The 12,659-nt window shown below is 34.3% G+C and overlaps 1 protein-coding gene across 2 annotated transcripts in view; it reads right to left on the reverse strand.

The window, feature by feature from the left end:
- Nucleotides 1-3,475: 3,475 nt before the first annotated feature.
- Nucleotides 3,476-12,659, reverse strand: part of SHCBP1 (SHC binding and spindle associated 1) — a 39,923-nt gene continuing 30,739 nt past the window's right edge. Inside the window, exons 11-13 of one of the 2 annotated variants that reach the window (XM_056812249.1) lie at nt 7,429-7,515; nt 6,908-7,136; nt 3,476-4,539 (exon numbers count right to left, since the gene is read on the reverse strand). In XM_056812249.1, coding sequence (XP_056668227.1) covers nt 4,205-4,539; nt 6,908-7,136; nt 7,429-7,515 — 651 coding nt within the window. In that variant the 3' untranslated portion in view covers nt 3,476-4,204. The remainder of the gene's footprint in view (nt 4,540-6,907; nt 7,137-7,428; nt 7,516-12,659) is intronic. The other variant, XM_007474815.2, reaches the window with a different exon arrangement.

The following is a 12,659-nucleotide window of genomic DNA, read 5'->3' on the forward strand; positions in this document are numbered from 1 at the left end:
CTGAAAGGTCTGTCCCTGTTTCTCATTCCTGAATTCCTCCTGGAGCATCTATTTTATGGAGAGGTCCAGACTGTCCTCGATTCCCAACTTTCACCCTTCAAATCCATACCATCATTCCCCTCTCCCCACTGAATTTTTCAGTTCCCTTTGCTATATTGTCTTGCCCCATTAGAATGTAAGCTCCTGGAGGACAAGGACTGTCCTTTTGTCTGTATTTGTATCCCCAGTGCTTAGCACAGTATGTAGCACATAGGTAGCATTTTAAAAATGCATGTTTTCTTTCCATCCTACAAAAATGTTTTCAATGACTGAACATTTTAGCAATGACAACATACTTGAAATGCATTTTTGAAGCAATGACAGGGAATTAAATAGATTTCAAGTGCTGTAAAGCTTAATGTTACTTCAGAAAGTGTTAAACTGCTCATCTTCCCTGCTGTTGATTTGGTACTGTGTAGGCACTGAAGTAATGGAAATGCAGGAGTTCTTTATTAGTGTACCAAATAACTAGGGTTATACAGTGTACTTACCCATGGCACCTTAAAGTTTTTAGCAAGCTAAACAAACACCTATAGCAAGTAAATTCTTTAAAACTTATATGGAAAATGTCAGTGGCTCTCATTTAGAAAGTAGCTTAAAGGCTAACATATTAAGAACCCTTGTCTTTACAGAAAAATTCACTAGTATCAGCAATGTTTTTTGCTTCCCATTAACATATGACAGATTGTTAACAGAGTAATTGGACAACTTACACTCAAGCTATTCTTTAAAAGTACAAAAATCCCAATATCAAAATAAAAAACAGACATCCTATACAGCCCTAAACTCTTAATCATGTATACAGGCATGTACATTCTTATAAAGCAAATAAGGATCTGATTTGCTAACCAGTTTTAATCAATAATCAAGACTAAGAAATACAATAAGACATTAAAAATTTTTTTTTTAATTTAGGGCATCAGGCAGTTCAAATCACAGTTAGCTAGTTTCAATGGCTAGAACAGAAACCAGTCATGTTAAAAGAATTTTAACTACATGAGATACTGTGTTTTCCCCACTGATTTTACTTAAATGCTTTTGAATATTTTGCTTTTCATTCCCTGACTAATGTAATGAGGATTTAAATAGAAGTGAGCTAGATGGTAAGTACTATGCAATTTTACTTGGAAACCAATTAATTAGCAGTAGAGTATATATATTTCCCCTTTTTTGTAAATGGTTTTATATCTGTCAGCTTGCATGAAGGTCCTGATCCTATAGTCTATTCTAGCTTAACTGTAGGTAAAATCTAGGGATAATTTTACCTTGAATTAAGTGTAGTATGAGTCACTAACAGTAAAATTAAAAGGAACACAGACAGATTAGAAAGTAGTCAACAATACAGTTATGTAACCTTCCCCTTCATCGCCACCAAATTCAGAAAGTGGCAACTATTTCAGCATACCTATTCTCTACATTACAGAAAAACTTATTAATATAGAATATGCACCATGGATGTTTAGATAATTCCCATTCAGAGAAAAAGTATATGAAGAACTAATTTACAACTGGATGGTTAAAAGACATTCTCCCCATCACTTGCTGCCATAATTTAATAGCAAAGACATGCTCCAAGAAAATCAGTTTTCCCTAAACTGTTACAAAATCAAAAGCAATGTCAAATAGCAGCAGTTGCACACATCTTAGCTTGAAACTTTTTTATTTAGACAAAAAAGATTAGATGTTAAGAGTCTACTGATGAAGAATAAATCATAGCTGATGGCAAATGCAAGTGCTTTACCTAGGTAAGGCAGTTTTGGCAAAATATAATTATATACTCTTTTGTAGTTATCATAGAACAATGATAGGAAGCTAATAATTTCATATGAACAAAGAAGACTCAGAGCATGTATAAAATTTGAGAAAAAAATAAACCACATGTATGCAAAGAGTAGACCTATAAAAGCACAGAAAATAATAGTCAGAAGTTTGGCACAAGTTTTTGGACACCCCCCCCCCCCAGTGTTTTCATAACTTAAAGCCACTCAACACATGTTCAGTACACCTAGTGCTCTCTCTAGCACACAATCCTATTTTGGCATTCAAAGCCTTCATTATCCAGTCCCTTCTTACCTTTCTGCACTTCTTATACTTACAATTTACACTCCATCACATATATACTCATACATACTCAGTGACACTGGCTCTTCTTTACATACAAAGTTCCGTCTCATGACCTGCAGCATTGTCCCATTGTCACTAACTGTCCCCCATGTGGGGAACTCTCTCCCTCTTGGCTCTTTAAGTCTCAGCTAAAACTCTTAATTTCTCCAAGAAGCCTTTACCAGGCCTCTTTAATCTTAGTGCCCTCCCTCTGAGATTATTTGCAAATTGTCTGGTAAATATCTTGTTTGTACATAGTTGTTTGAATGTTATCTTTTCCCATTAGGCTTAGAAGCTCCTTGAGGGCAAGGACTATTTTTTGCCTTTCTTTGTATTCCCAGAATTTAACAAAGTGCTGGCATCCAGTAGGTACCAAATAAATGCTTGATGACTAACAGCAGTTTTCAATATTTCACTTTTTACTTTCCTGTCACCCTCTTAAAAATAAATTTAGTCTGAAGATTTAGCTATTGGACTATTTGAAAAAAAAAATTAAACTGCAGTTTAAGCTAATTATAAAGTAAAATTTAAAACACCCAAAATAACTACACTCTCATTTATATAGTGCTTTACGGTTTGTATAACACTTTCTTCCTAAAATAAATAGTAGAAAACGAAATCTCCATTTTACAAATTAGGAAACTGAGGCTGAGCAGTTATATAATTTGCTCAAGATCAAAGTTGTAGTCAGAGTCAAAAGAGGCCTCTGGTCCCAGGTATCAAGCAAATCCAGTGCTTTTTCCACAACACTATGTTGCACAGAAACAAAAAGTTTTTAGACTACTACATAATTATACAAAATTCTCTTGGGAGCACAAACTGTACAAGGCAAAAAGAAATCTAGATTCCACATGAAGGGAGAAATACAATTGGAAAACCAATTTGATAAAAATTAGTTAAGTAGTTAGTTTAAAAATAGTATTTGGCTGAAGCTAATGTGAAATTAGTCAGCATGACCTTCTTAATTATTTTAACACTATTTTGCCATAAGTTTAAGAAAATCACCTTTCAATAACAAAACAATAAATTATTTGTAAGGGAATCTGAAAAATAATAGGGATTAACATTAATCCATCTGCAAGAAAAAGGCATAAAACACATTAAAAACATTTTCCATTCTTTTTAGAACACAAATGATGCCAGGGTTACTTACAGTAGTCCTAAGCCCCACGTTGGTACCACCTGAGGAGTTTTAAGAGATATGACTAGATTCAAATTCAATGTAATTTCTTTATAATTTTAATTGATAGGCATACTAATATTACATTATAAATTTTTCAAATATATGGGGTTTTTTTAAGTTTTATGTTCTATCAAGAAAATGTAGCCAAAATAAATATATTAGCATTATTTTATTTCATCTTGAAAAAGAATGAAAAAATTGGTCCTAACACTGACATGGCAAAAGAAAAGCATTACCTTTTAGTTTTTCAAATTCAGCAATAGTGGAAAAATTCTGTGCATACTCTTAATGACACTTTTAGTTCTGTTTAAAAGTTAGTACATTATCATTATCTATGGATATTTTGATGATTGCACAGTTTGCCCAAAAAACAAATCCTACTCACTCTTAAAAATGAGTTTGATTAGGTAGACAACTTCCTAATCATGAAAGCTTTTACTTTAACACAATCATTGAGTACATATTTCATAGAAAACAAATCCACAATGGGGAAAAAGAAGCAAAAAGGATGAGAAATGCTCCTGTTGCATTGGCCACATGCTCCTTATTTACAGCTTTCTCCCTCAATAGCTAGAATTAAAGTGTTAAACACCAATTACAAAACGATGGAAGCACAGCTTTGGGGTAAATGATCCTCACCCCAACTCTGCTTCCTCTACCAAGGGTCTCTCATTTTAAAAGCTACTTTTTTCACCTTACTTATAAAAGGAGAGTAATTTCTGTGCAACATTTGCAGATAAGAATAAATATTGTTGCATTCCATTCAAATACAAAAGGAATAAGTACAAAATGCCAGGCATGAAGCAAGCTACCTAGGAGAACAGCAGTGATTACTACAGTAGCATGTGCAAATCCAATATTTTTAAACATTAATTTCCATCAAAATAGAAAAGTACCAAAATGGCCTTTCCCATTCCATTTGAATTCATTGCCCACAATAGAAACAAACATCTCTTGGGACATGAGGTTATCATCAGCTTCAGTGATGCCCAGGCCACTCAACCTTTTCTTCTTCATTTGGCCTTTCCTCATGGAAGCAGCCACTAGTTCATTGACAATTTCACAATTGCCTTCCATTTGCTCAGCCTGCTCAGAAATGTCAGGTCTTGCATACAGCCTCAATTCACCAGATGCATTTTGAAATGGTTCTTCTTGTCCCACCTTCTCCATTGCATCTACTTCTCTATATGTCTGAACTTTCAGTATTTTATTTCCTAGGTGAAAAGGAATGAATTTAAAGAAATTAAGTTGAAAGTAAAAGTTAAATCAATTAAATGCAAATATGTCACAATGATTATCTAATATTTTCTGACCAAGATCTCTTCTAGCCATATAACAAGTATAAAATAAGAATTAAAAAAAAAAACCCTTAACTTCAATCTTAGAATCAATACTGTGTATTGGTTCCAAGGCAGAAGAGTGGTAAGGGCTAAGCAATGGGGGTTAAGTGACTTGCCCAAGGCCATATAGGTAGGAAGTGTCTAAGGCCACATTTGAACCCAGGACTGCCTATCACTGGGCCTGATCCCAGCTGCCCCCAATAAAATAAGAATTTTAAATGTCATGTTGATTTTCTACCAATTAAATTTCTTTGCTTTCCCAGTAGTACCAGACTCTCACTTCTTTTCTTCTTGCTCATGGACCTAATCAACTGCCAGAGGGGGCTGCTCCTCTCCCACTCTCTCCATGTGTACCTTAGGACATTTCTCACATCACCTACCCCTGTCTGGGGTAAGATGGATGGCTCACATGAGGCGTAAGGGTTGCTGTTTGGGTCCTCATCCGCAGAAAATAGTTGAATTTCTAAAGTCTTCTCTAACACTAAATCCTGATATCCTGCACCTAATTCAACATCTCTATCTGTTCTCTTCCTCCTTGAGACTCTCCTCCAAGTTTTTCTGACCCTTTTTATCTTTTACCCCAAACCTTCTTCCAAATGTCACTATTTCTACTGAAATTCAGGTCCTTCCATTGTCCCAAGTTCACAGCTTCATTTTTAAGGATAAACTTCAGTTTATTCCCAGGTCCTCCTCCCCTCTCATCTACAGATCCAATTAGATGTCATATCTTGTTGTCTCTCTCCACAACACCTTTTCCCTCAGGTCATGTAGCTCTCACTTTCATTCAAGCCTTCATAACCAAACTGGCTTGATCACTAGTTCCCACTGATTTATTTGATGATGATCCAAAGGAATTGTGCTAAAAATGATTTAATAGTGCCTTAAGAAGAAAGTAACCACAAAAAGTACTTTAAGTACTACATTATATTACCCTGGAGTTCAAAACACATTCTTTCTTGTTGAAAGAGGTTCAAGAAACAAAAAGACACTGGGAACCAATGGCAAAAATTATTGCAATGGCCTTTTAAGTGGTCTCCCTGCCTCAACTCTCACAACTCCCAGTCTATCCTTTACATTGCTGGGAGAGAGATTTTCCTTAAGAGCTGACCGGGGGCCACTGGGTAGATCAGTGGATTGAAAGCCAGGCCTAGAGACAGGAGGTCCTAGGTTCAAATATGGCCTCAGACACTTCCTAGCTATGTGACCCTCAGCAAGTCACTTAACCCCTATTTCCTAGCCCTTATCACTCTTCTGCCTTGGAATCAATACATAGTATTGATTCTAAGGAAGAAGGTATGGGTTAAAAAAAAAGCTAACCATATGACTCCCTGAATCAATTCCAGTGGCTTCCTATTGCCTAAAGAATAATATATTAACTTCTTTGCTTAGCTTTTAAAACCCTACACAACTTGGTCCTAACCTATCTTTCTGGCTTCAAAAGACATTACTCCTTCTTTGGGATTCAATTAAATTATATCTCTCTCTGTTCCTATCACATTTCATTCTGCTTCCCAACTAGGTGTCATTGGACTGGCAACAGTCCCACTTCACTACCAGAATCCCTCTCTTCCTTTAAAATGCTGCTCAGATATCATCTTCAGCATATACTCTCAAACAACTTGGTATTTAACCACTTTGTATTTATTTGTATTTTTCCTCTTTATAACTATTTTGTATATACTTATATATACTTCCCCACTAGAATGCTCCTTATGAGTAGATATTTCTTTATTTTTTGAGCTTGAATCCTTAGCCCCTCACACAATGCCTAACATATAGGAGGAACTTAATATATGCTTGTCAGTTGACAGCGAATGCAATTTTGTTTTCCTGGCTCTTCTGACCATCTACCTCTACTTATCCCACAATGGTGAAAAAAGATAGTATATCCTTTATCAAAACAAACATTAACTGTCTACCAAGGACAGTACTAAGTACTATCAGTATACAAAAATAAAAACAATACAATCCTTGCTCTAAAGAAGCAAATAATCTATGAGTATATAACATTGTACTCAGATAAGAATATGACTTTTTCACCTAGGCCCAGGCACTAAGAGAAGAGCAGAGTTGCAAAGCTCTAGATCCATTCTCAACCACCTAATTATGGGAATGGATTATTTTCTCCCCAAAGGAGAAATAGAGGTAAGGGACAGAGAATGAAAGCTTACGTTCTAGTTTATCTCAAACAAACTAAACTAGATCTATGTTTCTGTATTAAAGAATTACTAAAATAGAGTACCTTCAAATCCTTGTGCATTTTCTTGCAGGTCAGAAAAAGTTTTAGGTTTCACCAAGACAACACCATAGCCTTCATTATTATGTATAACATTATTCACCATGGTTATTTTGGGAATGTCATAATGCTCATCTAAGAAGTCCTGTGACATTGAAAACAAATGTTTTAAGGAACTGTCACATCCAACACTGTCTGATTTTAAAATCTTCTCCTCACTTTTTTCCAGGCTAGTCTAAAAATAAAGATAAAGTAAAAAGCTAAGCTTATTAATATGTTACAGCACAGACTGAGCTGAATGACATATAGCATTTTCTCTTCCATTATCTAGGGATATAGAGAGAAGAAAAACATTATTTTAGGAGATGGGAAATTTCCAATCACCAATTATTGATATTGTTAAAATTCATAAACCTGAAAATGTTTTCCAAAACTCAAAGGCAACAGAACAAAGGAATTTAACAAAACAACTATCTTGTAAGTGAAATCAATCTAATCTTGTAGATCATACTTCAGTTTGCACTCACCTTAATTAGTATGCCTTCCTTGCAGTGATGTATCCCATTGTCACTCAAAGTACATTTACTTCCTGGATATATTTCTATACCAGCTCCCTATAAAGGAGTTTAAGATATCAGTCATCTCAGTTTAAAAAAATTAATAAAAAAAAATACACACATAAAACTAGGTTTACTATCATTTAATAGTCCTTTAAAAAAATACAAATATAAAGTCCTTTTAAAAATCTATTTTATTAGGTAGGTCTAATCCAGATTTCCATTTGTCCTATTTCCAACAGGTTGCATGACAATGTTTACTGCCTTCTTACACAACAGGCTGCCTTAGAGTTTCAATACCTGATCCCTGTTTTGACTTCCTTTATTTAGGGTACATCAATTTTCTGATTCTAAACAAAGTGTTACTTAACAATTTCCTTGAAAGACACAAAAGTTATTCAAAATAACCATTCAATTCCAACAGACTAAGCTAGAGAAATCAAAATAAGTGAGTGAAGTTTTATAAGATATTGTTGCCACCCTGATGTCTTATTTTGGTAGAAAGATGATTGTTGGGTTCAAATGATTACAGAATGGAGCTGGAAGAAAGCACAGAAATGATCTAGTCTAACCACCTGACTTTACACATAAGGAAAATGTGATCCAGTCAGGTTAAACAACCAATCAGGTCAACAGCTAAAAAAAAGCCAAAATATAAACTCAGGTCATGACTCCAAATCTAATGCTCCATTCTCAAAATCTTTTCCAGCTAAATTCAACTTCAGCAACAGATAATCTAAGGACCATCCTGGCTAATTACTGAGTTCCTTCATCAAGAGGCTAGCCACAGATAATAAAATGTTATTGGCCAAAGTCATTTATAAAATTAAGAGTCAAAAAATGGCCATCAATCTAACTCCTACAGTGAATGCAGTGGAATGGCAAAAATGAGACAGAGAGGAGATAATAGGAATCACACTTCTTGGACATAGGTTCAAGCCCTCACTCTGCTCAGTGCTGAATTTAGAACTCTGAATTATTTCACCTCTTGAAAGGCTCTGGTACTTTTGTACAAATAAAAGCAATGTAGTCAAAATTAGAAGGAATTTGTAGGGGATTGGAATGGGGGAAGAATTTATAGCAAATTTCTTTAAATAAAGCATTAATTTCTCAAATATATGGGGAAATTAGCCAAATTCATAAAAATAAGAGCCATTCTATAACTGATAAACAGTAAAAGGATATGAAAAGGATAAGATGATTTTCATAAAAAGAAATCAAAGCAATCAATAGTCACATGAGAAAATGCTCTAAGTCACTAATGATTAGAGAAATGAAAATTAAAACAACTCCAAGGTACTACCTCACACTTATCAGATTGGTTAACACAACAGGAAAGAAAAATGACAAATGCTGGAGGAGAGATAGAAAAATTGGGGCACTAATACACTATTGGTAGAAATGTGAACTGGTCCAATAATTCTGGAGAACAATTGGAACAAGGCCCGAAGGGCTATATAAAATTGTGCATCCCCTTAAAAACCAGCAATACCCCTTACAAAGAAATCAAAGAGGGAAAGAACTAAAGACCTATAGGAATAAAAATATTTATAGCAACTCTTTGTGGTGGCAAAGAATCAGAAATTAAGGGGGTGCCCAACAACTGGGGAAAAGCTGAACAAGTTGTAGTATGTGATTGTGATGGAATAAAAATTATAATAAAATATAAAATATAATAAAATATAAAATAAAATATAATAAAAAATTATAAATGGGATGCTTTCAGAGAAATCTGGGAAGACTTACATGAACTGATGCAAAATAAAGTAAGCAGAGACAGGAAAACATTGTACACAGTAACAGTAATACTGTAACAAGTATCAACTATAAAAGACAGCTCCTCTGATCAAGACAATGATCCAAGACAATTTCCAAGAGACTCATGATGAAAAATGCTACACATTTCCAGAGAGAGAATTAATGAACTCTTAGTGTAGAATGAAACATTTTAAATTAACTTTCTTTATTTTTCTTGCCTTTTTTTTAGCAATATGGCTATAATTGACATATTGTCCAACTTCTCAAAGGATGGGGAGAGGAGCTGGAGGGAGAGAGGGAATTTAGAACTCAAAATTAAAGAAAAAAGAATGTTGAAAAAAACTTTTTAAAATACCATAGTAAATAGTATAGATCTAAAACTAAGAGCCAGCATTATGTGTAATGGGGATAAACTAGAACCTTTTATCACAACTCTTATTTGAAATAATAATAGAAATGCCAACTATAGCAGTAAGACAAGAAAAAGAAATTGCAAGAATAAGCATAGTTAAGAAGAAATAAAATCCACTTGTTGCAGATGATATGATGGCGCACTTAGAAAATTCTAGAGTCTCAACTAAAAAAATTTGAAAAATAACTTTGGCAAAGTTACAGAATATAAAATAAGTCCACACAAATACCATAAATTTTTGTACATTACCAATAAAACCTACCAGGAAAAGGATTCCATATACCTACAAAATATGTGAAATATTGGGTAGTCTACCTACCAAGATATACACAGGCACTACTTAAATATAACTAATTACAAAACACAGTTGACAGAAAACAAAGATAGACCCAAATAATTGCTAGATCTCAAACTATACTACAATTGTGAAAACAATTTTGTACTGGTTAAAAATTCAAAAGATTGATAAGTGGAACAAATTAGGTATATAGAAGCAAACAAACCTAGCAGCCTACTGTTTAACAAATTCAAACATCAACTAACAGGATAAGCACCTACTATTTGATAAAAGCTGCTAGAAAACAGGATAGTAACATCAATCAATGCATGTTTCTTAAAGGGCTATGTGGTAGAAATTAGGCTTAAACAAACACCTCACACCTTACTTACACCATCATAAACCCTAAATGGATGTGAGCTAAAGATATAAAAAGTCACAGATAAACAAACTAAAGCAGTGGTTCTCAACCTTTCTAATGCCGTGACCCCGCAATACAGTTCGTCATGTTGCAGTGACCCCAAACCAAAAAATTATTTTGGTGGCTACTTCAAAACTGTAATTTTGCTACAGTTATGATTCGGAATGTAAATACGTGATATGCATTATGTATTCTCATTGCTACAAATTGAGAGGTTGAGAACCGCTGAACTAAAGGAACAAAAAAGAAATAACCTTTCAGATGTATGGATAGGGGAAGATTTCACAACTAAATGAGGGGATAAATCATACAAAATAAAATGGACAATTTTGATTACGTAAAATTAGAAAGGTTTTGCACAAATAAAATCTGATACAGCTTAAGATTAGAAGGAAAACAGATGGGAAAATATCTTCATGGAATGTTTTTTAAGAACAATTTTCTGATAAGTCTCATTTCTAAGACAGGGAAGTAATTGATTCAGATTTATAAGAACAAGTGTCATTCATCTATTGACAAATAATCTAAGGATGTGAACAGGCAGTTCTCACGTGAAGAAACTGAAGTCATCTATAGATGATATGAAAAAAATGCTACAAATTACTGCTTGGAGTAATGCACATTAAAACTACTCCAAAGTTCCCCCTGATAACTCACTAGATTGAAAAAGCTTGCAAAAAAGAAAAGGACAGATATTAGGGGAGCTACAGGAATACAGGCCCTGTTGGTAGCCCTGGGATTTGGGCCAAACATTCTCAAAAGCAATTTGGAATTGTTGTCCCAAAGTTACTGAAGAGTGTATGCCCTTTGATTGACTAATACAACTACAAAGCCTATATCCCAAAGAAAGAGGGAAAAAGGCCAATATGTTAAAAAATATTTATAGAAGCTCTTTTAATAGTGGCAAAGACCTGGAAATAACCAGGGTTCCCATCAATTAGAGATGGCTGAAGAATTACGTTCTATGAATGTAAAGGAATATTACTGTATTATAAAAAGAGACAAGAGAGTAGGTTTGATTTCTATAAGCTGACAGAGTGAAGTAAGCAAAGCTAGAATAATTTCTACTCTAACATTAATATTAAAGAAACAAACAATTCTGAAAGAAATAAGAATTCTGAACAATAAAATAATCAATCATGATTCCTCTACATCAAAAGACTAAATATTGCCCACCTCGTGAAAGGGAGATAATCAACTAATGTGCAGAATAAGAAACATTTTGACATGGCCAATGTGAGAATTTGCTTTGCTTGACTATGCTTATATGACTCAAAGATTCTATATTTCTTTCTTTTCAGTGGTGGAGGAGATAGAAGGGAGGGGGGGAAAATGCCTGATAATTGAAAAAATAAATTTTTAGATGGATCTGACAGTACCAAAACCTCATAGAAGTACTATGAGGAAAGAGCTTTGTATACGTGTAAAGTGTTATAAACAAATGTGAAGTCATCACTTACTGAGCACCAACTATACCAGGAATAATAGGCATTATGACCATCATATGAAGCTATTTTTTCTGTGGATAGTTAACTCCTTATAAAAGTCATTCAGCTCTTGCTTAGTTTTCCACCTTTTGATTACTGGCAAGTACCAGCCTAGAATTAGTTGTATAGCTTGTGGCCATGTAACAGAACAAAAACAAAAACAAAAAAACACGGAGGTCAAACATGCAAACTTGATCTATCATCAAGTTGCTATAAAAGAATTTCATCAACCAATCACTCCTTAGGAAATAGAGAACCAGGTGTGAGGTACATCATGAGAAATTCAATAACATGAATTAATTTAGATTTGGCTAATAAGAAACAGTTAAACTATTTTAAAAGACTAAATTTCCCTTCAAGTTAACATTCTCAACTTTGGGGTTTATTTTTCCTTTTCCCCTATACTTCAAAAATGCTTAATAATATTATTACTTTTAACTAACCAAAAAAGCCAAATTATAAAAATTAAGAGTCTAATTCCTAGCTATGTGACCCTGGGCAAGTCACTTAACCCCCAAATACCTAGCTTTTATCACTTGTCTGCCTTGGAAGTGATACTTAGTATCAATTCTAAGACACAGTAAAGGTTTAAAAAAAAATGGAAGGTAGAACCAATATGACATAGTAGCACAGAAAACTGCAATCTGAGAATCCTCTCAAACCAGCCTTCAAATAGTGCCTCAAAATAAATACTTGAGTGAGAGAACAAACAAGGGAAGAGAGGGAAGTGACTCTCCTGCAGAGAATGTAAAAAATGGGCAGAGAGGATCTATTCACTGAGTTAAGAGAGGAGCTAGAAGCAAAGCCAAGCAACTCCCTACCTACCTAGTGCTCTGGGTTATGGAC

Source organism: Monodelphis domestica, chromosome 1 (genome assembly GCF_027887165.1).
Source record: "Monodelphis domestica isolate mMonDom1 chromosome 1, mMonDom1.pri, whole genome shotgun sequence".
Taxonomy (NCBI): Eukaryota; Metazoa; Chordata; class Mammalia; order Didelphimorphia; family Didelphidae; genus Monodelphis; species Monodelphis domestica.